At 39.3% G+C, this 27987-nt stretch overlaps 2 protein-coding genes across 3 annotated transcripts in view; one reads left to right on the top strand and one right to left on the bottom strand.

The window, feature by feature from the left end:
- The first annotated feature begins 26 nt into the window (after positions 1–26).
- LOC108897021 (probable ribonuclease ZC3H12C) lies at positions 27–27149 on the top strand. Its single transcript, XM_018696387.2, has 6 exons — positions 27–204; positions 15205–16100; positions 17369–17508; positions 17648–17882; positions 18526–18632; positions 19006–27149. Exons 2-6 carry the CDS (start codon positions 15310–15312, stop codon positions 20529–20531), a joined length of 2799 nt encoding a protein of 932 aa, XP_018551903.1. The 5' UTR covers positions 27–204; positions 15205–15309; the 3' UTR covers positions 20532–27149.
- LOC108897040 (radixin) overlaps positions 26841–27987 on the bottom strand; it is a 35117-nt gene continuing 33970 nt past the window's right edge. For both annotated transcript variants that reach the window (XM_018696417.2, XM_018696420.2), the window contains one exon: positions 26841–27849. In XM_018696417.2, the coding sequence (XP_018551933.1) occupies positions 27685–27849 (165 nt within the window). In that variant the 3' untranslated portion in view covers positions 26841–27684. The remainder of the gene's footprint in view (positions 27850–27987) is intronic.

Raw genomic sequence — 27987 nt, 5'->3', positions numbered from 1 at the left:
ACCAAAGGGAAAGCGACCTCACTCTCTCCCACACATTTGCAGCAAGCAACTGATGATATGTTATTTTACGACTTTCTCGGCTGTTTATTGAAAGGGCTGCTTTTCCCTGTAAGTCCTGCTTTCTTTCTTTATGCTTTTTTTCTGGATCGTTGCCTCAGTGTGTGATGGAGGATTGATTCAGGACGGGGTGGATGCCATGTAAAAGTAAGTGGCGATTTGTCATTCTCTTTTTTTCATTACGGTACGCGACATATTTGATATTTCAGACGTTAAAAAACTATATCAATTACACAATATAATACAATGAGAGGGAATATTTCTACAGAAAGTCATAAGCATGATAAAGTAGAGTGACAAGTTAAGCCACAGCTGGATTCTTTGAGAAATACTCATACAACACATTTTATAAACAACAACACAGTTAAAACTAGCTAAACGAGTTAAAGATATCAACAATAACAATAAATTCATCGTTTGTACTTATGGCCATTTGTTACTGTTTTACCATAGACGCACTCCTATAGACGTAAATTCAATATAAACTGTATGTAGTAACATACTCACATTTAACATTATAATATAGCATAACTAAAGTGGATTTCTATGAGTATAATAAAAGCATGACTTTTAGAAACACAGAAAAATTAATTGAAGAAGTTTACTGTTACTAATTTACAAGATGAATCAGAAACCATTGAAGACTTTTCTGTCTTTATGCAGTTAAAATGGTTCAAATTGTGTAGTTTAATGGAGCAAGCCTTACTGTACAAATTCAAATTGCTGCCTACTTTCCACCTACTACATCAACACACGCACGCGCGCACACACACACACACACACACACACCGTGTTGGTTGTGTTTACATGCAAGGTGGATGTCCTGACTGTTGAAACACAGGAAGATATTTGGCTTTTGATAGCTACATAGCATTATGTCCCTAAGGTGTCTGGTTCATTCATTCAGCTAATCCTGAAACACAGCAACTTGCACTCACTAATGCTAATAATATAATTTTTTAGAATCAATATAATGAAATGATGAAAAAACATTTTAATCAACTTTTTGGCAGGGATGCAGGCAGGAAGGTCACATCGAATATCTGGTAAATTTTATTTGTTTTCCCACAATATCCACTCCTGCAACACAAAATCCAATCTTATCAATTTAATCATGAATAAACTTTGTCTTGTATGTTAAGGTGCTTACAGCACTTGGTTAAGGGTAAGGAGAGATTATGTTCGGGTTTGATATTGAAGAAGTCAGTGATTTGAAGTGAGACACCGGGCATGTTAAACATATTAACATTAAACTGAAACCATAGTTTTATTGTATTCAAAATCAAAGTGCTTTTGTCACCTAAACCTTAACAAATGCTGGACTCAGGATATGAACTCTAATCTCTGGTATCAAAATCCAGTAGAATGTACCTAAACCACTTCCTCCAACTTGTGAGTGAAAAAAAAGAAAGATATGTACTCTACTGGAAAAATGTTGCAGTAATTTCCATTAATATGTGATTGGCTAAACAAATTAGCACTATGTGGCAGCATTATAAAAATGTAATTTCTAGGAGACAGGGGATTCAGATGTTTGTCATTGTTGTGCATTTGCATTCAGGCATGCTCTGCATATGTCCCCATGTGCCCTTTTACCCCCTTTGCCTGCTGCAGTGGGCTCTAGACATGACTGTGGACGGGACATGTGTGCGTCTGTATGTTTGTGTTTTTGTGTGTAAATGTGCATGTGTCAGCAGAAGCAGGACAGCGGCACGCTCCCATTGAAAACGAAGGGGGATGGGAGGGGTGGGGTCTGCTGGATGATGTTTGGCCCGGCAGCTGGGAGGTGCTCCATGCTTTTGTTCTTCACTGACCCCAGTGACCTGGCACTCGCCCTAATGTCACACACACACATACACACGCACCTGCGCAGTAGACAGATACATGACTGCACATGCACACACACAAACACAAGCATGCACTAGGATATATGTAAATGTGGAAATTTGCTAAACCACACCACAGACACGCACACACATGTGCACACAAACTGTTCAATAGGCCAGGCCCTGTGGGGACGATCTATCATGACTTAATCAGGGAGTTTGGAATTTTTGTGTGTGTGTGTGACAGAGAGGGAGAGTGTGTGTCTGAGTCGCTGCATGTACTCTGTTAAAGACATCTCATCTCAAGTTAGTTATGAATTTAAAATTCCATGATGTTATTATGTTATTATTATTTTCCATAATCACATCAGAGGATTCATGAGTAAACAGTGCTTTCCCTTCCTGGTTTGTCATGGTCTCTCACTGGGAACTGATGATGATTCTTGATGTTCTCTCTCTCTAATAAATCCCATTGTGCTCCAGAAATCCTAATATCAGGATGCCTGGAACATTAACATCTTCTGAAACACTCCTGCAAGTGTTTGCTCTTTGACAGTGGATAAAGTGTGCATTATGTTATGTGTTTCTATACTGGCAAACACACAGTCGAGGTTTGCGCATGTTGATTGCAGTAGTGATTTTCCAGCAAGCCATTCAAACTAATGTAAAGAACCTTCTGGACCAATTAGATTCATTGTTAAAGTCAATTACCAACATCACACATTTTTCAGGTTCCAGATGATCAAATATGAAGATATGCTGCTTTTATATGATTATAAATTGAATATATTTGGGTTTTTTGACAACTGGTCAGAGAAAAACTAGCAATTTGAAGATGTGGTATTGGCTTCTCTGAACTTGTGAATGGCATGTTTCACTATTTTCTGACATTGTACGGAATTTTAATTAGTTTGATAAGGGCTGCTTAATTGAGCATGAAAATTATCCTTAGTTGCAGTCATTCCTCTTTGAAACTACAATTCCTAAGGTGCTGACCAGGTTGCTGCAGAGGTTTTACCAGCCAGAATTATGTAGTAAATCCCTGCAATGTTTCTTGCTTTGTGTGACTGTTGAATCACTCCATCTTCATTACACCAAACATGAGCCTGGACGAACAGCAGGTGGTATGTGCGTGTGTACATGCGCACATGTTTTCATGCTGCCTCCTTGCCTCTTTAAGTGACCCAAAGGGCACTGGGCCTAAGGCCAACCTTTTGAGCCTTCAAAGTCTGATGACCCTGTCCCACCCCCTCTCTCCACATACACACACACACACACACACACACACAGAACATGTGGTCTGGTCTGGTTTATTTGGCCTCCCTCTTCATAGGTAGGAGCATGTGTGGGGGCTGTTAGTATAGCATTATGCCTGTGAAGTGTGTGCAGATGATACCAGCTGGACAATCTCTTCTTTTCCCCTGTATACACTTCTCAGGCCTTGTTAAGGGGCTGGAGTAATCTCTGCTGCCTGGATCAGTGTTTACCCAGTGGGCTGAAGGACGAGCTGCTGCTGCCTCTGCTCCTGCTGTTCCTTTACTGGTACACATTCGTCCCTCTGACTGGATTATCTTTATACCTACTCTTTCTTCTGTCTTTTTTTCCCTCCTTTTTCATCACTCAGTGTAAAAAGGGTTACACTGGACTTCCAATGTACTCAAGGCCATTAGAATTATCTTCTGGAGGGAACTGCTTTGAAACATGAGTTTTGGGGTGGACACACTGTGTGGCAGCCCATTCCTTGAACTGTGGTGTGCCTCTCTGGACAACACTGCTCATGATAACAATTGTGGTAAACAAGCACTGCCCAGATAATCAATGGGACTGACATTGATTGATGTTTTAATTACTGCATATGTAATATTTGATTAATCATTAATTTAATCTCATTAAGATCAAGATCTGTTCTGCAAGAAAGACCTGAGTACAGCAGAAGAGAATACAGTTGTGGAAAAAGGCATTTAACTCACACTGGATCCACTGCAAATCGTAAACATTTTTATTCTTTATTTTGATATGCCTTCAACCATTACTCATGTTTTACGAATGCACATGAACTGGCTGAGGACTTTCTGTGTCGAGTTCATATGCTCTTCCCATGTCTGTGTGTAATCCAGTTTAAATATGTAAAATAAACAAATCTTTTCATACAAAACAAATTAAACCTGAATATTTGTTTGTTAATATGAATATTTTAGGACTATTTGCATCAATTTTAGATTTTAAAAAACACTGTTTTTTCTCAAATAAAATAAATATTGTGTCAATACTGTGTCAACTAGGGCTGAACAATTATTTGAAATATTATTGTAAATCACAGTTTCAAGTCCAATGTTCAAATCCAAAGCTACATTTTTAAACATGTCACAACATGAAATTATGGTGGTCTTGCAGAAATACAAATACAAATCATATTCCCCAGATGTGTGGGAACCTGCGTGTTTGGTGCAGATCCCAGCAAAAATCATATCATAATTTTTTTATATTTTTTCAGTGAAAACAAAAATTGCTGCTAAAATTATGACTCTCATGGCATTTGTAATTTATTTATTTTTTGCATTCAGCCCTAGTGTCAACACAACAACACCTTTTGAAATGGACTAATCGCATAACTAATTAATTTAATAAAAGCTATAAACCAGAGTTAGATAATTGTGGATCATGTGGGTTGCAGATACAAGAAAGGCTTATTAAAAATGCATGGATCCATTTTAGAAAATATTTGAAGAACACAGATGCACTGGTCAAACCAAAAGAATTAAACTGACTCTTTGCTTCGCTTTCATGACTGTGATTGTTCTGTCAGATTAGGTGGTGTTTCCATATGTTTCCTGTTTTGTTTGAGGTAGACATGCCGCACAGGTCAAACAAAACTACTCACATTTATCTGTAAAAAGCAGCTACACTGCACAGTGCAGTGCAGTGCTGTGTTCGAGAGGTTTGGTGAGGTGCAGGCGGCAGGGAGCAGGACACCTGTCCATCCTGCAACTAGAAGCAGATGGTCCACATGGCTCCCACTCCCTGAGGGGAAAACCTGTCAGCTGAGCCCCAATTAAGGAGTCACTGCAAGTCAGAGAGGAGCGGGGGTAGGGGTGGACGATAGAGGCTCAACAGGAAAATCACTAACGAAATGACTGTAATGTGATAAATTAACTGTTTGACTGATAGGACTGGATTGTGTAATACCTATACCTTTTTGGTTTGCTAATACCCCAATCCTCCTTTTTTATATTTTGCAGTGACTTAGAGTCCACCCACAGTGGAATGATATAAGCTAGATTTATGACAAGATATATATATGTACCTTTACTATAAAGTGCAATAAGTTGCTTGAAGCTAATCTTTTTTTCTCCCCTTATTTGTGTGAGAAATTATTTACTAAAATGCCCAAATAAAAGTTGTAGTATTTGAAGGTAGTAATGGCTTTCCAAGGTCTATAAACATAAAAAAATTGCAAGTGTAAAAGCATTTAAGTGCAACTGAGCTTCATAATGTAAATGACTACTAAATCATATTATAATGTCCAAGTAAATTTTTAGATTATTACATTAACTAGAAATCATTGAATGGGGTTTAATCATATAGAACTGTGTTTGTTGTGTTTGCTTTGTTGCCTGGCAAACTGTGTTTTGTGTGGGTGAAGCAGTATACGCCTTCTGTTGCAAGACTGTTTTTATATTGTTACTGCTGGGTGGCTTGCACGAGCATTGAGGACTGATTTTGAATGATAAGAAAAAACAATGACAAAATTTCCAAATACAGGTGATTTACTTAATACATAAGAGATACGTAATACGTAAGAGAGTTGTCTACTTCTGATATGGCAAAATTTCCTTTTTGTGTGTTGCGACATGTTTTGTTGATTTGCCAAGCATGTGTTATATACACTGTACATTCACCTAAATATTCAGTGGTTGGGGTATGTTTGTGTGTATTCATGGTTGCCATACTGTTTGCTGACATGCTAATAATAACAGTTTTAATTCACTGGAGAGTTGCAATATCCCATGATGGCCTCTCCACACTGATAAAAAATATTTTGGCCTCAACATTTTAAATTTTGCATAAAGATATCAATCAGCTATGAAGCATCAGTCTAAAATATCAGTGTTCGAACTTTCACAAACTCAAAACCATTTGCATCCACTTTAATGCCTCCCTGTAGTTCAACAGTAGACTTTAGTAGAAGCCATAACTGTCAGTCATGTTTGGTAAAATAGCCCAGGACAGATCTTGCCAGCAGCCATGGTTGAGGCCAAACAGACACGTTGTTCCAATGAGGCGAATTTGCATATACACTATCAATCAATGACATTTACTGTAATAACTTTAAATGAGTGACCAACCTTGATGACATTAATGTTATAACTAAGTGCTAAAATGGGAACTACACCCAGCAGATTTGCATGTTCAGGCCTGGGCTTTCCAGAAGAAACTTGGCTGCTTCTAAGGTCATATATTTGAATTTGTTGATTTAAATCAATGATCCTAGGTTGCGTAGGGAATGTTTGCTAAGGTCTGCCCTACATTTCTGTAGAATGTTTGCAAGGTTGGAAACAATTGAATTGTTGTTGATGTTAACAGTTACTGTTAACTGTGCTATTAACAGCGCCACTGGTAGCACACTATTTTACTGTGTATTTGAAAGGTGTGGGCTTAAGAGGGCTAAACTCCAACAGTCAGAATAATAACTTCCTGAGAGGCTGATCAGACAGTTTGTCAGTTGTGTTAGGTGAGGCTGGTTTTCATGTGGAACTGTAAAATAGTTTTTGTGAATGTAGTAAATATAGATACAAAGAGGTAAAAGATTTTGTCAGGATTTTTGGTCCTGAATTTCTATGTAGATGCATTGGAGAGAATTCAGAAAAATCGCCAAGGAGTGAAAACTCAAGCCAGGGGTTGAAGGGCAAAAACAATCTTGACTTGGACAAAGTATAAAAGTACTGTCATTGCCAGGAAGGTGGTCAGATAGTCAGAAAAAACTAAAGGGAAAAGAAACTTTAAGTAAAAGAATGAACACTGACTGAGGGGTGGGTATATACTGGGTTTGATGACTAATAGGAAGCAGGTGTATACTTTTTAATAGAGACTGCAGGTGATCAGCTGAGGCAAGAGAGACTCCTATCAGGCTCCACCATGTTCCCTGGTTTTCTGGCTTCAGAAACAAAGTTAATATTTTCCACAAATTTCTATATTGAGACTAAAACAATACTTTTTTTTATAATAAAAAAGTACCTTAGTTTGATGGAAATAAACATGTTTTTCTATAAAACCAGAATTTTCCCTGTTTGACTAAAGAAACCAAACATTTCAAATACGAAATCATCTAAAGACAGGTTTTGCCTAAATAAAACTAGCAAAAATCTTATTTATTGTTATTATTATTATTTTTTGTAGGCATTAGGGCTGAACGATTTTTGGAAATTGGAAAAAAAAATCTGACAGATACTGCGATTATGATTTGATTTGCGATATAATTTTCAAGTCAAGCTTCAGTCCAGGATTCACTATATACATGTAAAATGTGATCAAGCATTACCATTTAAGAGATTGAAATATTAACTGCTCTATGTACAAATCCAAGGATGAAAATGAAAATATATGAATCCAAAATGTATTTATTCTAACACTAAATGGTATAGAACATACACATAATGAACCATAGAACAATTCTCACAAAACAGTAGCACTATGTTCTCTTGCCTTCTTACATCGGTCATACTGTTGCCTGTGGTGATTTTTCAAATGCTGATACATTGAGGGGGAATGACGGGAGATTGACAGGCACACAGAGAGCAGGTAGAGACAGACACTGCTGATGAAAACGCTATGGGATTTGTCCCAGTAGAAAATACAAAATACAAACCTAACTTAATGTTATTTAGTTCATTCTACCATTTTCTCTCATTTTCTCTTCTCTCTCTATCTCTTCTTCTCAGCTAAACTGGGTATTTTGCAAGCAGCAATAATTTCCCACAGCAGGACTCCGCTACAAAATATGTATAGCGGAAACAGATAACAGATAACGTTGGCGTCTTGGTCATACCTCAGTTGTCTCTCTGACACTGACTCTGTCAGCTGCTTTTAACTCCATAACACCAGTAGTTTCTGCTTTAGTTGTGTCTGTTCTCAGGACAGGCATGCAGGCAGAACTTGCGTGACACTGGAGTGGAGAGAATCGGAGCGATTCACACTGCCTGCATCACGCTGTCGCTCTGCCTCTGTTTTCAAAAAGTATCCCATGCCACATTTAGTTTTGTGGTTTGGTCATTTTAAGACAGGTGTGGTTGTAAAGTTTAAAAAAAAGTGTAACAACTTCACTGACATTCTGTGGATAAAAATAATTGCATCCTTTATGGTTTGCAAATCACATTAGCTCAAATTGCAATTTCGGTTCAATTTTGATAAATCGTTCAGCCTTATTAGGCATGCTAACAGCGTGGCTTTATTGATGGAAATGTCAGTGAGTTCAAAATTTTGGTCCAACATGATATTTCGAATCTCAACAAGGATTTGATAGATTTCCATGATACCTTGTGTATTCGTGGTTCCCAGAGGATGACTTCCACTTTGACTGATGACTTTGGTGATTCTCTGACTGATCTCTACCTCTACCATGATGTTGATTTTTTTTTGGGGTGGGGTGGGGGGGGGGTGTTTTGTTTTTAGTGTAATGTCTGGACAACCAGCCTATTAAAGGAATTGCGATGAATGCAACAATCCTTGTCATTGTGATACATAGCATAGCATAGCATTCTGACCTCACAAACTAGCTCAAATAGATTTAAGATTTGAATCTTTCGCTCTGAAATGGTAGAGTAGAATCTCACCTTTAGTAAAGAAATACTCTTTGATTCTATTTCTTCATAACAGGTTATTTTGGTATATAATCACACTTGTTCTGTTCTCGTCTCTGTTGAAGGGTAAAGTATGTTTTGTTCAATTGATAGTGTTGACAAAAATAATAAACCTCCTCCTTTCTGAATGTGAAATGGCCTAGTAACTGGAACTGTTTAAGTCCAGCCTGACAGGCAGCCAGTCTTTGTTTCTAATCTCCTCTGAGCCTAAAAGCAATACTACTACTCACAATCTGAGGCCTTTGAAAAGATGCCGCCATTTTGTCAGGGCTGTGCCCAAACAATGAAGCCCTACTCCTCCTTTTTGGTCTTTTCCTACTCTTTTCCTTTTCTGCCTCTTTAGTTTGAAGGCTTTTTCCCCTCTCAGCTTCCTTCCCCACCTGCTAACTTTCTGCCACACACACACAGGCACGCACAGGCTTCACTTCTAACACCCATTTTGGGTGCACACACTATTTTTAACATAATTCATCTCATTGTCTGAGTCAAATCAATCCCCCACCCATTAACAAAAGAGGTTGATGGCAGCAGCCATCCGCAGTGGGCCAGGTGTTCCGCAGGGCTTAATTCTGGGTCCTGTGCTTTCTTTTTTTTTCACTCACTCTTTCTCCTCATGTATCTGTATTTGTTTGAGTGTGTGTGTGTGTGTGTGTGTGTGTTCACGTGCACTTATGTATGCATTTGTGTGTGTGTCTGTGTAATGGTCCTGAGCATGGTGTGTCTGTGTGCAGCTGCCTGCCGAGGGCCCTCCTTTGTGTCCCTCTCCCCACCATTGTCAGCTCACGCCTTCTCGTCCATTCATGGCTCAAGCCGGCGGATGGGCTGGTTGTGGTGATGTGTGTGTCTGTGTGTGTGTGTGTGTGTGTGTGAGGTTTTGGTGGAAGGGGTGGAGTTATCCTATCTTATATTTGTGCCCCTTTTTATTGGTGGAGAGGTGGGTGATTGGTGTCTGTGCAGAATAAGCTTTGGTAAAGACAGGGAAGTCAGATCTCTGTGTTTGTATTGGTCAGTGGGACAGACTCACTGTGAGGAAGGGATGGTAGATGCCTTACACTCAATCTGCTGTCAGTCACACTGCTAAACCTGCAGCTTAAGGACACTGAACTCTGCTCCTCAAACAAAATAGAGAACTTGAAGGCTGATCTTGTAGGATTGCTGCTGAACTCAACCAGGAAACTAATGTTGCTCAGTTCCAGTTGGATTGATGGCTTTACTTTTTCCAACTCTCTAGTGGATACTGAAATTCTTTATTTTTGCTTTAAAAGGGAATTTTGTCATATATGCAGGCTTACTTCATCAGCGGGGAATTTTCCATGAAGTTTTTCTTACTTTGTGCTTTGCAGCTGGAATGACCAAAGGTAGCATTTCAGGAGAGAAATTATAGTTTTTGGCTTTTCTCTTTTTTGCTGCCTTGCTGTTTCACTTGTAGCTGTGTGGTAAGTGTTTCTGTCTTCTTTTCCTATGCATTAACCTACATTTTGTATGGATAAAGAATATTGAAAGCACTGCTATTATGCTTTGTCATGGGTTGTAGTGTGTTTTGATTTTGATTGTTTATGCATATGTTTTTATTGTGAAATGTTCTTGACCATGTTGCCCAAAAATATATTGTCTATACTCATCTTACAATAATCAGTTTAACAGCAACAACAACCTATATGTGCAAAAGCAGGCTAATGCTACATCCATGAAGAGAGAACAGCATACAAAAAACATTTCAAGCTGCAGAGTTGTTTTTGATGGTTGTGTTCTTGTGTCTGTAGCTCAAATCTGTTTTATACGTTCTAAGTTAAATAATATGTTATTAACACAACACTCAAATGGTTTAATTTAAAGACAAATATTGACGAATATTTCCTAAGTGTGAGGAATTTTAGGAATGTAAAACATGTTCATTTTGGAAGGTTTTATACAGTGTTAAGTGTGTTCACAAGTGAAATTGAGACTGAAAGGCTTTGTGTGGTTTTCACTCAGGATTCTTCGGGGGATTCCTTGGGGTTCCCCCACAACATAAGGAGCAGTTTAATTTCACTGCAATGTAATTCATCAAAACCAAATAGAGAATACTGTATATACTGATGGGACTGGGACCAGTAATGATCAATGATTCTGTTTTCTCCACCATATCCCCACATGTGACATGTCTAATCCTGGGTTTAGTTAGCAACAGGGGGACAGAAGAAAACCTAATCAACTGAGAGTCTGCACAAATCAGATGAGAAAGTGAGAGCTGCCCACAACCCCCCTAAAGGTCACATGACAGAAAGTAGTGATATGTATCACTGAGGATGAATCTGGACACCACCAGTTGCAGGAGAGCCGTAGGGATGGGGGGGATGCTTTCACAGAGGTCCCCTGTGGCTTCAGTAGGCATCTGTTGCCCCCATATATACCCCGCACCCCCACCCTCTACATCCCCTTTGTCCTCCTCCCAGCCGGTCACTGCTGTGCCAGACTGGTTCACTACTTGGCTCAGCCAGCAAATGGCAGCCGTTCAGCAGCCCTGAGGGACTGATCCCCCGGTCTGGCCTTGGGGGAGCTCGTCCCTCCATGCAGCCCCAAGGGGGCTAACCCTGGATCATGACACACACAGAGATACACACAGTGTAGAGGCAGTGCAAGCAGGCTGGGTCACTGAGGTGGAGACTACAGCATCTGCTCACTATAGAAGAACTCAGCCCCCTTCTCCCTGTACTCATACACACCTACAGAGGTTATTTGGGAGTTGAGTTATTCTTCCCATAATAATGTGTTTGGAGTCAAAAACTCTGGCCAGTGGCAAAATCAATAAATTTCTCAGCTGAGAGCCATTTGTCAGTGTCTGTTATATACCTTGTTTGAAAAAAAGCTGATATGTTGAATGTGTGAGGCTGAAGGCCAAAAATACATGTATAATATATGTTAAAAATTACACAGAAAAGGTTTGTTCAGTCATTTACAAAATATTGTCAAGAAAACCTTAAAAAGATTAATACTAAACTAGTGAGGGGGGGCTTGTTATGTATATCTCTGTTATTGGAGTATAGAGTACAGTGGTCTGCCTAATGCTATGATTTTCTTTTTTTTTCTATTATTTTATTTTATCATGTCAGTATTACCTATATGTTTCTAAAACTCAGTTATAGCAGTCACAGTGGGACAGTAAAAGCCACACAGAGAGTACTTGACTGGCCCTGAGTGGCTGATTTACTCTTGCTGTGTCACTGTCATATTACTGCTGACTCCTCAAAGATTCTGTCTGGCAACATGTGACTGAGGCCGGTGTGACTGCTGCATTATCAGGCATCATGTGCATGAGTGTGTGTGTGTGTGTGTGTGTGTGTGTGTGTGTGTGTTTTCGGTGGGGGTGAATGGGTTTAAAAAACCCCAGCCTCCGTCTGTGCATGCTGCTCAGGCCAAGAGAACAATGCACCCGTCACAGGAGGACAGATTGGGTGGCAGCTGCATTGTTGAAGGACGGCAAGCCAGACACACTTCTTCCCCCCACCCCCGATACACACATACACACACACACACACACACACAAAACCACACTCTCGCGCTTTCTTTTTGTGCCTCTTTTGTTGTTGGCTGACTAAATTATTCCAGGGCTCTTGTGGCATTCAGGATGACAAACAGTGGCACAGCAGCTTAGACGTCAGGGGTCGGGACACTAATAGGCTCCTGTTTTGTGGTACTTTAGCCCAAGAACCAAGAGACTCCTCATTACAACTGTCTCTAGAATATAACCACACATACATATGCATACAGAGTTTCAAAATTAACAAACATAAAAAATACATCTACAGAAAATCATTTTTAAGCATTTAAATTAAGTATGCACTGAACTTGACTGCTTTTTATGTTTATGTATTATGTCATTCTTAATTTTAAAAAAGACTATGTAAATGTCTCAAGGAAATCATGGTGAAAATAAGGAAAATATGTTGCATCTTTGCTCGTTCCGGCCAGACTGGCTGCTCCTCAGCAAAGTTATATGACCTCACCTTATTTGAGGTCACTCAGAAACAATTTTGTTTGACAAAGACCTCATAATATAATGCGTTCACTGAGAGGGTATTAGCGTGCAGGAACAGAGTTTAAAGAACAATCACCACAGTTGTAAATAGCTGAGACATTCAAAAATAACTTTCTCACAGTCATGGAAGCAGTTTGATGCTTCGGAAGTACCCTTTATGGGTATTTCCACAGATAAACGACCTTACACATAAACACCCTGACACTGGCTTTTTTTATGGTATGAACTGGTATCAAAAGCAAATCAAGCAGGCCCACGGCCACTCTGTCCATATCACACCAGTGATCACAGGTGCTGTATTGAGTCCAGTTATCATATGGCTGATCTTTCACTGTCTGTCTCCTTTTCACACGGACCTCTTTAAAGATGGTGTTTTTGTGTTGAGCTAAAATTTTTAAATTTCCCACAAGTGGGATGAATAAAGTCTATCTTATCTTAAAAGGCAAGCAGAGGCAACTGAAAGAATGATCTTGCTTCATTCACATTTTTGATCATCTGCAATACAGTTAACAAAAGCCCTGATGTTGTAATGAGGGGAAATTATGCATCAAATCAGACAGAAACTAGATCTGAGGACAACAGACTTTTAAGGAAGCCTTTGTAAAGTGCAGCTATTTTATTGTGTGCATTTTAATGTTTGTGTGTGTATGTGTGTCCTTAATTCAGTGGGGATGAGAAAGCAATGGAACACATGTTGTTTTTTAAGGGGTCACTAAGCAATTTCCCATCCCAACAGATCACTCTTTGTTTCAACCAATGTGTAGACCCCCACAGGGACAGCAGGTCACACACTGAGAAGAAAAAGAGGACCATTAAGGGTTCTTTCAAATAGCTGCTATAGGGGAAACTGCACCCTTGTCTTGACTTTAGTGTTAGGTCCTTAATGGCTCATGGTTTAAGTTTTAAAGAATTTCATGAGAATCAATTTGAATGCAAATATGTGAGGTATAATTTGTTTTTGTGTGATTTGATGAAGGCTTCGGATGCAACAAGTCATATATACTTTACATTACTGTGCGTCATCTTTCTATTTTGGTCTGGCATTTTTCTGTACTTGTAACAATCAGTGCCTATAGGTGGTACAAAATCAGAATTGCTAGAGCTTGTACACTTGTACACTCTCACATCTAATTCAGTTCTTGTGATGAAAATTGAAATGTTTACTTATTTCCAATCATTTGACATATGGTGTCATTGACGCTGCAGAGTTATCATACAATATGTACCCAATGCCTTGTAAACAAAAAAATTGTATGTATCTCCCCATTGGTAAGCAAAATTTGGACTTGCTTTGTAATGCTGTTGTTTTTAATTGCATCCATGTAATTTTCTTCTTATTTTAACAATTTGTTATATATTGGGAAACAAATTATGTTAGGCCCATCATGGAATTGTGAGGAAGTGAGAGGTGAATACATGCTTAGATTAGGTAACCAGTCTGCCAGTGGATCTCAAGCCAGACAGACAAGCTACAAAGATTACAGTTTATTGATGTCATGACTGTTTTGCATTTGGCAATGTTGTGTTATTGTCACACAAAATAAAACATGTTTATTTAAAGAATTCAAATGTAAAAATAAGACTCTATTCTTAAAGGCAGTGCTATTCATTGACAGCCAATAATCACACCTTACAGTAAGCAAACATGCATGGTTGCCAGTTATTATGTACATGTCAGTAAAGTGATTTGGCATATCCTGGCTTAGATGTTTGGTATTTTGCCTCTAGGCTAATTTGTTTGACAACAGAGTTCATTGCTGCTAAAATGCAAATCAGTAGAAGTGCAGCAGCAGGTAATAAAAAGTGACAGGTTACAGTTAAAAGCCTGTTGTGTGCCATAAAGGATTTACTCTTGCTTAAGCTTCGTTTTTATGTTATGACTTAGTTGTGTGATAACATTTCAATATGCAAATAAGTTAGATGGAGCTGGCAGATTTTTCATGGTGCATCCCAAGCAAAGGGAAGTGTTTCTGCTAAAGATACTACTTACTTTTCTTATGCTGAGGATGAGGTTGTCTGTAGGCTTTTGGAGTGCTTACTTGAGATTGCAGGAGGGTGAATAAGGTCACTTTTCAACTTGTTGGGCAGCTCTTTTTCTTAAGAGTGTGGTAAAACCAAGTTTCTTACACTTGCCTGCAATCTGATCACCAGACCACCTTGTGATATCTCCTTCATTGCAATACATTATGTATAAATTTACACCTTGCATTAACATGCATTTTTCTATTTTCAGATAAGCTATCCAGATTGAAATTATATGGTAATACCAGGTGTGGCTGGGGTCATATACGCTGAATTTAATGTAACCATCAATTTATTGTGTCTGTGTATAGATTACTGTAATAGAAATTCTGGGCCACACTTGGTCCTGCATACTCAATCTGCATCTATCACACTATCACAATTGCCAGTAATTTAACCTGTCACTTCTTGTGTTCCCTTCAAGCTTCACTCCCAGGACCAGTCAGTGCTCTGTTAACTATCAGCGGTGGGATTGGTTAGGTGCCCGGAAGGTCACGGAGGGCGTGGAGCTGATGTATGAGACGGCTTCATGGGCCTGAAGGACCATCTGGAGGATGGGACAGGCCACATCCTCAGCCTGGAGCTAGATCTGGACTACCTCCATGTGGAAGGTGCTGAGCGGCAGGGCGGCCTGAGCACTGCAACGAGTGCTGGAAATACAGGAGTCTTGCAAGTCAGAGCCGGTGCCCCGCATAACAGCAGTAACAGTATTGGCAGTAGTGGCACTAGTTTTAGTACACATTCAGGCTATAGCAGCAGCAGTAGTTGCAGTAATTTCTCTGAAGAGAGTGCCGTGTCCGACAGCGAAGATGAACGACTCCAGAATGGGACTGGGTCCGAATCTCAAAGTTCTTATCAAGATCAGCCTCACCTACACCACCAAGAGTCCTCCCCAGTGTGTCAGCCAGTCAGGCTGGACCTGACACTAAACCGATCCCTGGGAGACCCCACACAGCCAGAAACATCACCTCCTACTGACCCCGTCACAGACTGCCGCACTAAGGTGGAGTTTGCTCTCAAACTAGGCTACTCTGAGGAGCTGGTGCTGATGGTACTGAGGAAGCTGGGCACAGATGCACTCATTAATGACATCCTGGGAGAGCTGGTCAAACTGGGAACAAAGTCAGAGATGGAGCAGCAAGGAGGTCCAACTGTCTCCCAGTCTCCCTCCACCTCTTTGTCATCCTCTTCAGTCTGCTCTTCTTCCTCCTCCTTCAACGCCTCTCTGGAATCTTGTCAGCTGCTCTGTCCATCTCAGCTCCTGGAGGACAAAGAAAACCTTCGGCCTGTTGTGGTGGACGGAAGCAATGTTGCTATGAGGTGAGGAAGAGAAGCTTTTATGCTCCTCTGCCTTCCACTTACATATACATGTATATTATATGATGACTGCACCAAACCTTCACCCCACGAAGAAAATCCTATGTTGCACAGTAGCTGTTCACTACCATGACCGATTTCTGACAAAATAGCCTTGCCAAGTTAGCAACTGTATGTGCATATGACACACTGTGACACTGCTGATTGTATGCTGGCTAAACATATAAACATGTTCAGCTCTCTTGTCGTGGTTCTGTGGTCTGGTTTGTCTTCATGGTGTTTACTGTGACTTTATTTTAAATCACATCTTTAATGAAAATGTCTCTAAAGGAGATACCTGTGCACACATTGAACAAAGATAGGGTCAACTCCACTGGCATCACATTAAAGTACTCTATCTTTGTATAATTATAGTTTCAGTCTAAACTGGTTTAATGCAATGCCCCATGCGTGTGTTTCATACATATTTTGGAAAGTCAGTTTTTGTCCCAAATTTTTGTATTGATTAACTTTTGCTGATTTCAACCGATTCTGTGGTTTAAGAAATAGGAAGTATGTCTCACAAGAATCCAACAACCAACGAACCACAGCTGAAATTAGACCAAGAATGAAAGCCACATAGAGACAGGTGTTAAGTAGCAAAATAGTTTTTTGTGCAGTTGTCTCAAAAATATCTTAAAAGTTGAATGTCTTTCAGAAGGTTCCCAGGAGCTTGTAACATTATGAGCTTGGGCAGGGCCTGTACTGTGTGTAGTTAGAGCATAGTTAGCCTCTATTCAGGTTACCTGGCTGTAAGTACAGTATATGATGATTCTGAATAGTAATAGTAGTGCAGTCCAGCTATGTTATTGTTTATATGAAAGTGGCAGTTTGTAAATAGGAGCCAGTCACAGACAAAATGAAACCATTGCTCAGTGTGGGAAAAGGTTCATTGCTAAGTCATATTAGTTTGATACATTAGTCTAGACAGAGCAGATGACTATCTGCTTGAGTCTGAAGGGCAGGTTAGCCATGTGTGTTATAAAGTTCAGTTCAATACAGTAGTTTATTTCTTGACAATATAAAGATATATAATATAATTCAGATATATAATTGAATAGCTTCACTTTGAGTTAACTGATTAACTGATGAAAACAGTTGTTGTTGTGCAGTATTAAAATAAAGTGATTTTCAATTTTGTGTTGTAAAAATTTTGTAGGTGTGGCAACCTCTTTGTTTGCCTTTGCATCACTGATTGTGCTTCCAATATTTTTTTTTTTCTGCTCTTGTAGTCATGGAAATAAGGAAGTCTTCTCCTGTCAAGGCATCCAGCTGGCTGTAGATTGGTTCCTGGAGCGAGGTCACCGTGATATCACTGTTTTTGTTCCTGCCTGGAGAAAGGAGCAGTCGCGACCTGATGCTCTCATCACAGGTAACAGCTACCGTAGCCTCCAATGACAAGCAAAAGAAAGTGCTTATATCCTCTGCCGTGGGAGGAATTTCTTGTCTTCCTCTTCAATACCAAACAGAAATTTTTTTTATGTTTACCTGTATATCTTCTCTTTCTTCAGACCAAGAGATCCTTCGCCAGTTAGAGAAAGAGAAGATCCTGGTCTTCACTCCATCTCGGCGTGTGCAGGGGCGCCGCGTGGTTTGCTATGATGACCGCTTCATTGTCAAACTGGCTTATGAGTCGGATGGCATCATTGTTTCTAACGACAACTACCGTGACCTAGCCAATGAGAAGCCAGAGTGGAAGAAATTCATTGATGAGCGTCTGCTGATGTACTCCTTTGTAAATGACAAGTAAGAAAGTGAAACACACTGATGAAGGAAATGTTTAACTCAAAAAGCTTTAACTTATGTCCAAGAAATGACTTGATCCAATGTGTGTCATAAACACTAAAGAGCACTTGTAAAAAACAGTTTTCCCCTTATATTTGCACAATGCATTTTTGCGGGGATGTCTTATTTACTCAGCAGACACTTTCATTTCCTCTTTGCTGTTCTTTTGATCTTTATTACTTCTCTTCATTTTTGCTCCAATGATCAAATCCCCTCTGTACACACTAGTTACTACCTCTCTCAGTTTTTGGGCTGTGTCTCGTATCGCTTAAGTAATCTATTGTCACAGGAATGTTTTTGCATGCCAAATAACCTTTGTTCTCCTTAGAAGTGCTGTTGGTTTCTGTGTTGTTCTGTCAGCTTAAGGCCTAAATGTAAATGTTAAATTATTGTTACAACAGCTTGCACAAAACTGTCTGTTGTGATCCAAAAATGGAGTATAAGCCTCTGAAGATTCCTCATTGCAGAACATTCTTGACATAGTCTTGTGCTGTCAGAGTTATTAAATCTTCAATGAAACAGGATGGAAACTTAGAAATTCAAGTTATTTGGGGTTAACAAAAGTTTTTTTTTTTTTCCTTTTATCTATTAACTGTCTATTTAGATTCATGCCACCAGATGACCCACTGGGACGCCATGGACCCAGTCTGGAGAACTTCCTGCGGAAGAGGCCTGTTATTCCTGAACACAGGAAACAGCCATGTCCTTATGGTAAAATATGCATTTATATACACTTCTGCTCTGTCTATGGAGAACCTCAAGTCTTTCACAAAATAATGTTTTGACTGCTTTAACCATGCTCTACCTTTTCAAGGGTGAAAGAATGTTTCTACTGCAAAATGTGTTTGCATCAGATGGTTAGCACTCATTTTATTTTCAAGATAAATTCCTGGATATAAAAATAAATAAAATAAATATTGAAGTATGTTCAGCAGGTTTATATTTATGCTAGAGAAAATTATTTTGCTTGACAGGAGTGGAATTAATAACATAAATAAGATACAAATACTATCAACTAACCAAGATGTTACTAAACATTTTCATTCCAGCACACTGAGAAATACTTTTTTTTCTTCTACTTCAGGTAAGAAGTGCACATATGGCCATAAGTGCAAGTTTTACCACCCGGAAAGGGGCAGCCAGCCCCAGCGTGCCGTGGCTGATGAGCTCCGCGCCAGTGCCAAAATTTCATCAGTAGCCTCCAGAGGCCTGCTGGAAAGTGCCCTAATAATGAAGAGCCAAAGTTCTGGTCAAGGAATGGCTGAGGGCGAGCCTGGTCAGGTCACTCCAAAGAAACGTCCAAACCCCAGCCCTCGAAGCTCTCTTACTGACCTCCTGGAGGATAGGCTTCGGGTTCAGTCCAAAGTGGAAGGACGTAGGGGAAGCAACAGCAGCAGCAGTAGTAGCTATAGCACCAGCTTTCTAGGACATCCTGCTCCAGGGGGACCCCCTTCATCAGGAAACCTGGACCGATGGGAACACCCTGGGGGTAATGGTGGAGGCAGTTTCAGGGTTGCTGGAGCCTCAGGACCAAGCCAGGCTGATATTTACCATAGATGCGAGTCTCCAGAGCTGGGCTACAGCTCACTTGTAAAGGCCTACTCAAGCCTCAGTCTGGTAGTGCCACAGAGTCCTGAATGTTTTTTCCCAGCTGATCTGCGAGCCGGATCACTGCTGTCAGATTGTAGCAGTGAAGGCAGTGTCAGCTCAGACTCTTTCTCCCCTGATCCCTTGTTAGATGATGGCCCCAAGTGTCACCATCACCACTACCATCCTCATCATCATCACTGCTCTGGCCAGTACACCCACCCTACAAGTCGTGTCCCACCTGGACTGGGCCAGCATGCTCCCCATAGCTATCCTGTTTCTCAAGCACTGCAGAGACAGCATGGTTTTGGCTTGGAAGACCCTTCATCTTCTGTTACCTCTCATGTATCTCCACACCCTCTCAAACCCCCCCCAGCATTCATCACACCACACCTTCAGCATCCACCACTGAGCATTTTCCCCGGGGAATTACCAGCTCGTCCACAATGCCCACCCCAAACATCCACTGCTCACTCCCACTCTCAGAGCTCCCCCCTTGGCTGCAATTTGATGGGCTCACTTTGGCAAGGAGGTGGGCTCCAGGACTCCAGAGTGTATGAAGGGTCACCACTTAATTCCAGAAGAAACTACTCTGGGCTAAACCAACAACCACAGCATCAGATAAAGTGGGACCCCCATTACCAGCAGACCCATAAGCCTTGCTATGGTCTGTTTACCTTCCAGAGCCATCCAGAAGTCCATGAGAAGGATCGGCACTCTCTTTGGGGCAGGCAAGCCCATTCATCACCCCATGGCCTTCCAACATCAAGTCTTCCACCACTCCCACAGCTGTCCCTTCCATCCATTACTTCCCACAAAAGCCACCTGCCCTCAGTGCACCAGCACCAGGAACCCCCTGCCTTGGGTCGATACCAGGACCTTAGAGAGAGGATGTTTGTTAACTTGTGTGGCATCTTCCCTCCAGATTTGGTGAGAATGGTGATGACCAGAAACCCCCACATGATGGATGCTCAGGAGCTTGCAGCTGCAATTTTGATGGAGAAATCACAGCACGGGTCTTGAATGTAGCCAGAGGGTGAAGTTACAGCTTCATCTTCACTGGGATCACCTCTGCAGAATCATCCCCTGCAATTACTTAAATATTAAAGTCAGTAACACAAACAAACCAGAATCACATGTTATTAGGCTCCTTAAGCTGTTAAGCCTTAAGCTACTTATTTCCACTGCAGGGAAATTGTCTCATTAATGTTAATGGTATTTTTGTAAAGGGAAATCCTAAAATTGCCATATCTTTCTATAAATAGCTATTTCAGCACTTAAGATCAGGAAAGGTTGAGGTTTAATATGTATTTCTAAACTTTTTTTGGTTATAAGACACCAGGGTGCTGAGGGAGGCTTTTAATGTGTGCCAAGGGTGACAGTGTTGTTCATTTTAAATTAATTTATTTGTTACATTTTAAGTTATTTACATATTTTAAAATTATTCTGTTTCTGGCACTTTTTGTTATTGTTGTCTTATTTCAGTTTTTTTTTTTTTTTTTTTTTTTTTTTGGCAATCATATCAGGGTAAAAGTATTGCTCAAATTGGTACGTTCCATCTGAGTGACAATTTCCAGTCACTGAGATGAAATGGAGACTGAGATGGAATATGTAAAAGAATATAGTCAATCGTAAAACTTCACTGCCACATTGTAGATACATTCCTGCTGTATTTAATGCTCAAATTAGCTCAACGGACGGATCAAGGGTTTCTTTCTATTCTGACAGGTGGCAGATCAGATGTTGTGGTGACATTTTGTGGATTTCCCCTCACAGGGAAGTGAAACTCTGCGGCACCCACAAAAGAAGATAGCAAAAACTCCACTTGAAAACCCCACGCTGTTGTTCACTGAATTAGAGTTTATTTCCTCTGGTACTGTAGCTCTGTCAGCTGACTTCACAGTTCATCAACTTTCAAAACTTTTCCAAACCCACCCTCTGCTTTTATTATTATTATTTTTTTACATTTTTAAACCATATAAAATTTCTAAATCATATCAAGGTGGCCACTGAGAGCATGGTCACCAGATGTTTAGATGGTATTATGTCAGTTTTAATTTAAAGTGTGTGTTAATTTATTACCTTTTATGTGTGTGAATATCTGTGGTGCATGAGACACAGGGTCTCTTTGTCAATGGTGTCACCACTAGAGAGGACTTTGTTTCCTCACAGGTATAAGTCTTGTACAAATGTACCCATTTGTTAAATACACAGAGATCCACAGCTTTGCGGTCTGGCAAAAGTTGGGAAACACCCTCTTAGCATTAAAGTCTTCCCACAGATGTTGCCAAACACTTAATATTATGACAGTGGGAACATCAATATATATAGTATTTAGTACTACAAACATTCCGTATTGGCACTAATAATCTCATTGGTTGAATTAAAATTCCATGGTTGGGTAAAGAAAACACATCAAGTAAAAAAAAAAAAAACTAATCTAATATAGTATTATAATTCATTTCAATATCAGCATTTTTAAAAACTACTTAGCTCTCTCATTTTTGTCTGCCTTCTCCTTGAAAGTATTTTAAAGCACTTTGAGCTGCATTTGTTCGTATGAAGTAATAATATTGTTATTTCTATTATTACCTCCACCAGTGGGATTGTTGTAATGTCTGAGGAATTGTTTGTAATGCTAAAACTCATGCCTGGTTAGTCTGACATCTAATAGCCAGATGACACCTCTCTTTGTCGATACAAATTGTATCATATAAACTTTTTAAACAAGATCATTGTTTTATATGACAATATTTAAAACAAAAAAATATTTCGGGTTGAATATTTTGAGTATTTGTGGCAAACTTTGTCACCTTTAGCCATTATTTATGTGAGGGGGGGTTTTATTCCCTTTTTTTCCAAGTGCAGGGAAAAGAATGTCTCCATTGCACTTTTTGGAAACAGTTATTGCTTATATTGTCTGTGAACTGAAAGCATGGTACTGTGTAGCTCAAATATTATGAGGCCTCTGACACTGGTTTGGATAGAGGTTGAGTCCACCCAAACACGCATGTAACACTGACAGTTACCAAGGTTTAAGTGCTATATGTAAAGGTGTGGTTCTGGGACATACTGAAACTTCTTAGCGTCATACTCCACCTAATAACAGCATTTCCTTAGAACGTGTCTCGAGCCAAGATAGCCTGTGAGCATGAGAGCAGTAAAAATATAGTTTTAGAATGAGCTTGGCACAAAGCAAAACTGCTGTTCAAATTTGCGCCACAGGCTCCAAATGTTTAATGGCATCTTCCTGGGAGTCCTAAACCAACAATTTCTTCTTTATTTTCACAAAGCCTCTGTACTATAATCTGTAAAACATAAGTCTCAGGAACAAGTGACTGCTGCTGTTTCCGTCACACAGCTAATAAGTCTGTCAGTTGGATTAGTTTCTGACACTCTCATGACCTCATGCTATGATTTGACGGCTGAATGAGTCAATCATAATGGAGCTGCTCTCATTCTGTTGGTCTGGCACTGTGTGCTAGTGATTGCTACTGGGTTGAGACACTCTACAAGTTAATTTAACAAATATCTAAAGGTGTTGTATTAACATTCCTGTGGATATTAAAACCATATTTAGTGTTTGAGGGCAAAAAATATTTTTCTACTGTCATAAACTTGTTAAAGAGCTATTTTTCTAATTGTATGTGATATTTTCTCTGCAAAAAGAAATTGTAGTCAGTGTCACTGTTGCTGGATAAGGGAATGCACACATTGCTAAGTGTGCTAGTGTTGTTGTGTTTTGATTTCTCCACAAGTGTTACTTGTCACAATGGGCTCAGACTGAACGTGAAGCAAATCTCTGCCTTGCTTTCTTTGTGTGTTTTATGGTCTTTTTATGGTATTTTTTTTTCACCACAAACAACTAATGGTGAGACTGTACAGATGTTAGCTGCATTTGTTCATTTTTTAGCTGTGCACACACCAAATGTGTGTAATGTGTAAGTGTTGACTGACCTCAAACTTTCAGTTAAGAAATTCCAGTTCTCTCTGCAATTCGTCTGCAGTTTCTCGCCCTTGTATGTTTGATAAGTAAAGTTCCCTCAAACATTTCAAATTTTAACATTTACTTTTTGCCCCTTCACAGTGAAAGTCTACGGAAAATAAAAAAATAGCTTCTTTATGTGTAATTGTTGCTTATCAACCCTCGCACATGTGGCAAAAAAGACTGCATAATTAGCAAGGATATATTTATATGGGCCTCTGTCACAGCACAGGTGTTTCTTGTGATGTTAACGATGGCTTTGATGCCCTGCACAACACCAGCACCTGAAACTGCAGCAGCTTCATTAGGATTCAAATATATTTTTTGCTCCTCTGCTTTTCCTTATGTGACATGTCAGTATGACCCCAGCGAAGGAGGACTTATGACTTTCTTTAGCAATTTATATGACATCAGCCAAGCAGCACTTCATTTTTGTGTGTACCTATATCTCTAATGATGCAGCAAGGTTGTATAAAACTGTGGTAGCATCTAGTAAAAGACAAAATTTTCTTGCCCACTGCTACATGAATTTCTTCATTTTATTTTATTTTAGGCAGATCATCCCAGAGCTTTTGGGCAAATTTCACCTTCATTTGTGTCAAGTAAAAATATATCAGCTCTTTGTAAAGTTCAATCCTATTCTGCCAGCTATTCCACAATTCCTTGAAAAGCTCATAGGAAGCGAACGGGTGGAAATTTTTACTCTGAGGTCAACGGGTATTCCAAAGTAAACTTTTGTTCACATCCTCTTGCATTCATTCATCCAATTTCAGTGCCTAAAATTTGCTTTGCATTCAGTCTGAGCACAACTTTAAAAATGTACATGTGGGATTTGTCTGGACAGATGCTGTTTTGTAATTTGTTGCTCATATGACTCAAATGACCTTAAATGCAGCTATTTTATCCAATGGGAAACAAATGTAAAAATATAAATAATGGCCCTATTTATCACAGTTTCATTTCCACCTTTATTTCTAATGTGCTTTAATACAGCTTCATTTCTGCTATAAAAATGATCTAAGTGTTGCCTCTTAAGGGACCAAAGCCAAGTAAAAGGCTGTTTCAATTGTTTCCCCTTGCTCAGGTCAGTGGTGGTTATATTAAACCAAAATTTTGAAAGAAAAAAAGATTTGAAAGTATTTTACCATTGCTGCTGTTTCATTCCAAATGATGGTCCAGGTTGGGGTGCCAAAAACCCAAAGCTATCATATACAACTGTGCTGATTGATAAGGTATATTTATTAAGCCCTGTCAAATTGTGTTTCAAAAATACATATTTTACTTTTTAGCATAATATGCAGTACTAACAAAAGATATTGAATTTGAAAGCATTCTGTGTAAGGGAGGAGCCAAGCCCAAATACATGATACAATTTAGGAAAAAAAAAAAAAAAAAAAGACATGAAAACAACGTCCCCAAACGAATTTTGCCTTTATGTCATAATTGTATCTTTGTTCATCACTTTCCTGTTATTGTATGAGAATGTCATTTTGGAGTGGGTCTCTTCAGATGTTTATACTGCAGGGTTGTGGAATTTAACTGAGCTTTAGGCAATGAAACCTAAAACAAGAGCATGACAAATAAACCTGTCAAATCTACAGAATCTTGGGAAAGCGTGGCCAAATGAGACATGTTGACTGTTCTTGTGTGTGATGTAAAAGCAACCAATAAAAGCCCTACTCTTTCAAGCTTTCATGCATTGTTTGGTCCTTGTGACTTTCCTTATTGGCTCTTGAATGTTATTTTACTGAGAAGCTGGGGATATCCAGTATGTGCAGACAGGGCACTGGTGGAAGGAGCTGTGCATGTAGATAAATAAGACTAGTGCGTCATTACATTTTTGACTTTCCACAAGAACATTTTGTAACAACATGTTTCAAAAAATGTACACAGTTACCTAGAAAAGATATATTTTATCAACTGCTAAGGTCAGGTTATTTTTGTTATCTGTTTCAGCTACAAATAAATTGATGGCACTATGACTTTTAGATCAACTTAGAGTTCAAAAGTTCACAAGTGAAGTTCTATTTGGTGAAAAATATTCATTTTTAACATTTTTATTTGTTTGTTTTACAAATTAATAATTTCTTGATACTAAACAATTGCCTCAGAAATTGCATAATAAGATAATAGTTCTGCAGATAAATACTTCTGAACAAAAGATTTATTTTACAGAACAAATATTACTTTAGGAATTTTTGATAAAGTAACATAAATGAATCTTTTCCCAGTGCAGAGTTACTGTATGTTTACTGGCATTAATGATGACATGAATGAGTCTGTTCTTGCTGGTATTTTAAGGATTCCTCTGCTGTATCTGGTAGCAGTGAAGTAGCTGTGTGAGCTAAATTATTGAATGATCCAAAATTCTGTTACATGAACGTCTTGTCATGTCAAAATAATTCATTATTTTGTTTCATTGCTGTCTGGCCAATGTCAACAGTAAGACAATTTACCAGGATTGCCAACTCTCGCCAACTCAGGCTCTATCTCATGCCCCAACACATCTCAGTCGAAATAAGAGAAAGCCACTTCTTTATGAAAATTGGAATTATCACCCTGCAGTTGTATGCCTCTGCCTACCAGTCCATTTATAGTTAATTAGTGTGTGAATTCTTCATTTATGGCCAAAAATATAATTAATTCATCTCCAGTGTCCAAGAGTCCAATTGAAGGTTTATGCGAAATTTGAAGGGATTCCTTTGTGGCATTCCTGAGATATTGCAGTCACGAGGTGGAAAAACTTGTGTTTTATGAGGTCATACCTTGACCTTTGACTTCTGAACAAATTCTAATCAGCTAATCTTTGAGTCCAAGTGAACTTTTGTGCTAAATTTTAAGGGATTCATCTATAGCATTCCTGAGATGTAACGTAGGTTAAAGAGACCTACTCTGCACACAGTTCACAGTCTGAACGTAAGGCTTCTTCCCACATTTCAGCACAAATATTGGTCTATAAACATCACAGAGAGCACAAAAGATATATTTTACTTCAGTTGATGGAGGCAGGCATAGACCTCACCAAAGTCACAAAATGCTTTTCATCGATGTTTAGTTTTGCCTCTTTCACTTTTTTTCTACTATTTCACATGTGACAAATTGAAATGTCCATAAAAATACAACTTATAACAATTCATATTTTTTTTATTGTATTCTAGTTTAATGAGGCTCACCAATAATGTCTCCTTGTGCTACTGAATGAAATTTGGACTTAATGAAAACAGATGCACTGATGTTTTGTTTGTTGCTTACACTGTTTGCAGCCTGAATGTATGACACACAATCCTGCCAGCTCTACTGGCTCCAATCTAAGTCAGGACTCTTAAGATCATACTGTAGTGGCACAGTTGGAAATATAAATTCATTCTTTATTGTGGGGCAAAATATATATTTGAACAAATATCTCTATGGATGGAGAATGCCAGCACAGTTTGCATTAAAAACAAGCAAATTTAGTTTGCATCTATTTGCTCACAATTCTTTGAATGAGCATTTACAAACTGATAGCCATTCAAGAAGATAAGTTAGTTGATGTAGCATTAACAGATCAATGACACAGACAGCAGAACTGAACAGGCTAACTTTCCCTACACAAAATGTAATACTAGATGGGCAGAGAATGAGACAAATAAGGCATGTTTTTTTTTTTTTTTTTTTTAACAAATTATTTAAATTGTTCAACTGATGACAAAAGAAGTAACAGTAAGGTACAGATATTAAAGCTTTATGGACAAGTATGCCAGCAACATCAAAAAGCTACAAATGGCCATTTCATTTTGTTGAGTAAAAGCATCCAAATCTGTCCAGTCTCATTTTATTTAATGGTCCTGTTGTTGTTTAATTATTATACATGCAAGCATTAACATTGTCAGTATTGTACAAGGGAGGAGTCCATGTTTGAAAGGATATGTTGCTTGCTATTTTTCCAACAGATTAAAATACATGTGCTTTGTTGGGGCAGGGGTCGAGCTCTAAAAAGCAGGTAGAAGTGTGATTGGCCAACCGCTGCTAGGCAGAGCTTTGGCGAGGCAGAAGCTACAAAGCCTGTTAGCTGGTCTCTCTCCTGACAGAACAAAGCAGGAGTTCCCGTGGTGGCAGCAGGTTTTGGGCTTTAAAAGGAAAGTGAGGCGTTGACATGGCAACGAGACTAACTGTCCCTCCTCTTCGTTATGTCCACCTTTCATTCCAAGCTCACATGGACTCAAACTCATCAATGCGCTGCTTCGTGTTACCCTGGCGGATCTGGCGCAGGGTTTTGTACTTGTCTCTTCCTGCCCTGACGTTCTCAGCGTGCAGCATGTCGTTTTGCGTTTTCTTAGTGTCGTCCCGGGCCTGGGCCAATTCTGAACTCAGAGCCTGGACAGAAGAGAGTGACAGAGAGATGTGATGAGAGATGGCAAAACACTGCATTAAGTTCATGATTTAGTGGTGTATCAGTGATGAATAATTTTTAAGAAAAACTTCCATAATTTATTATCTTGGTATTCTCAGGTC

Source organism: Lates calcarifer, linkage group LG1 (genome assembly GCF_001640805.2).
Source record: "Lates calcarifer isolate ASB-BC8 linkage group LG1, TLL_Latcal_v3, whole genome shotgun sequence".
Taxonomy (NCBI): Eukaryota; Metazoa; Chordata; class Actinopteri; family Centropomidae; genus Lates; species Lates calcarifer.
Note: the sequence above shows the minus strand (reverse complement) of the source record. Positions and strands in the feature narration are given on the sequence as shown.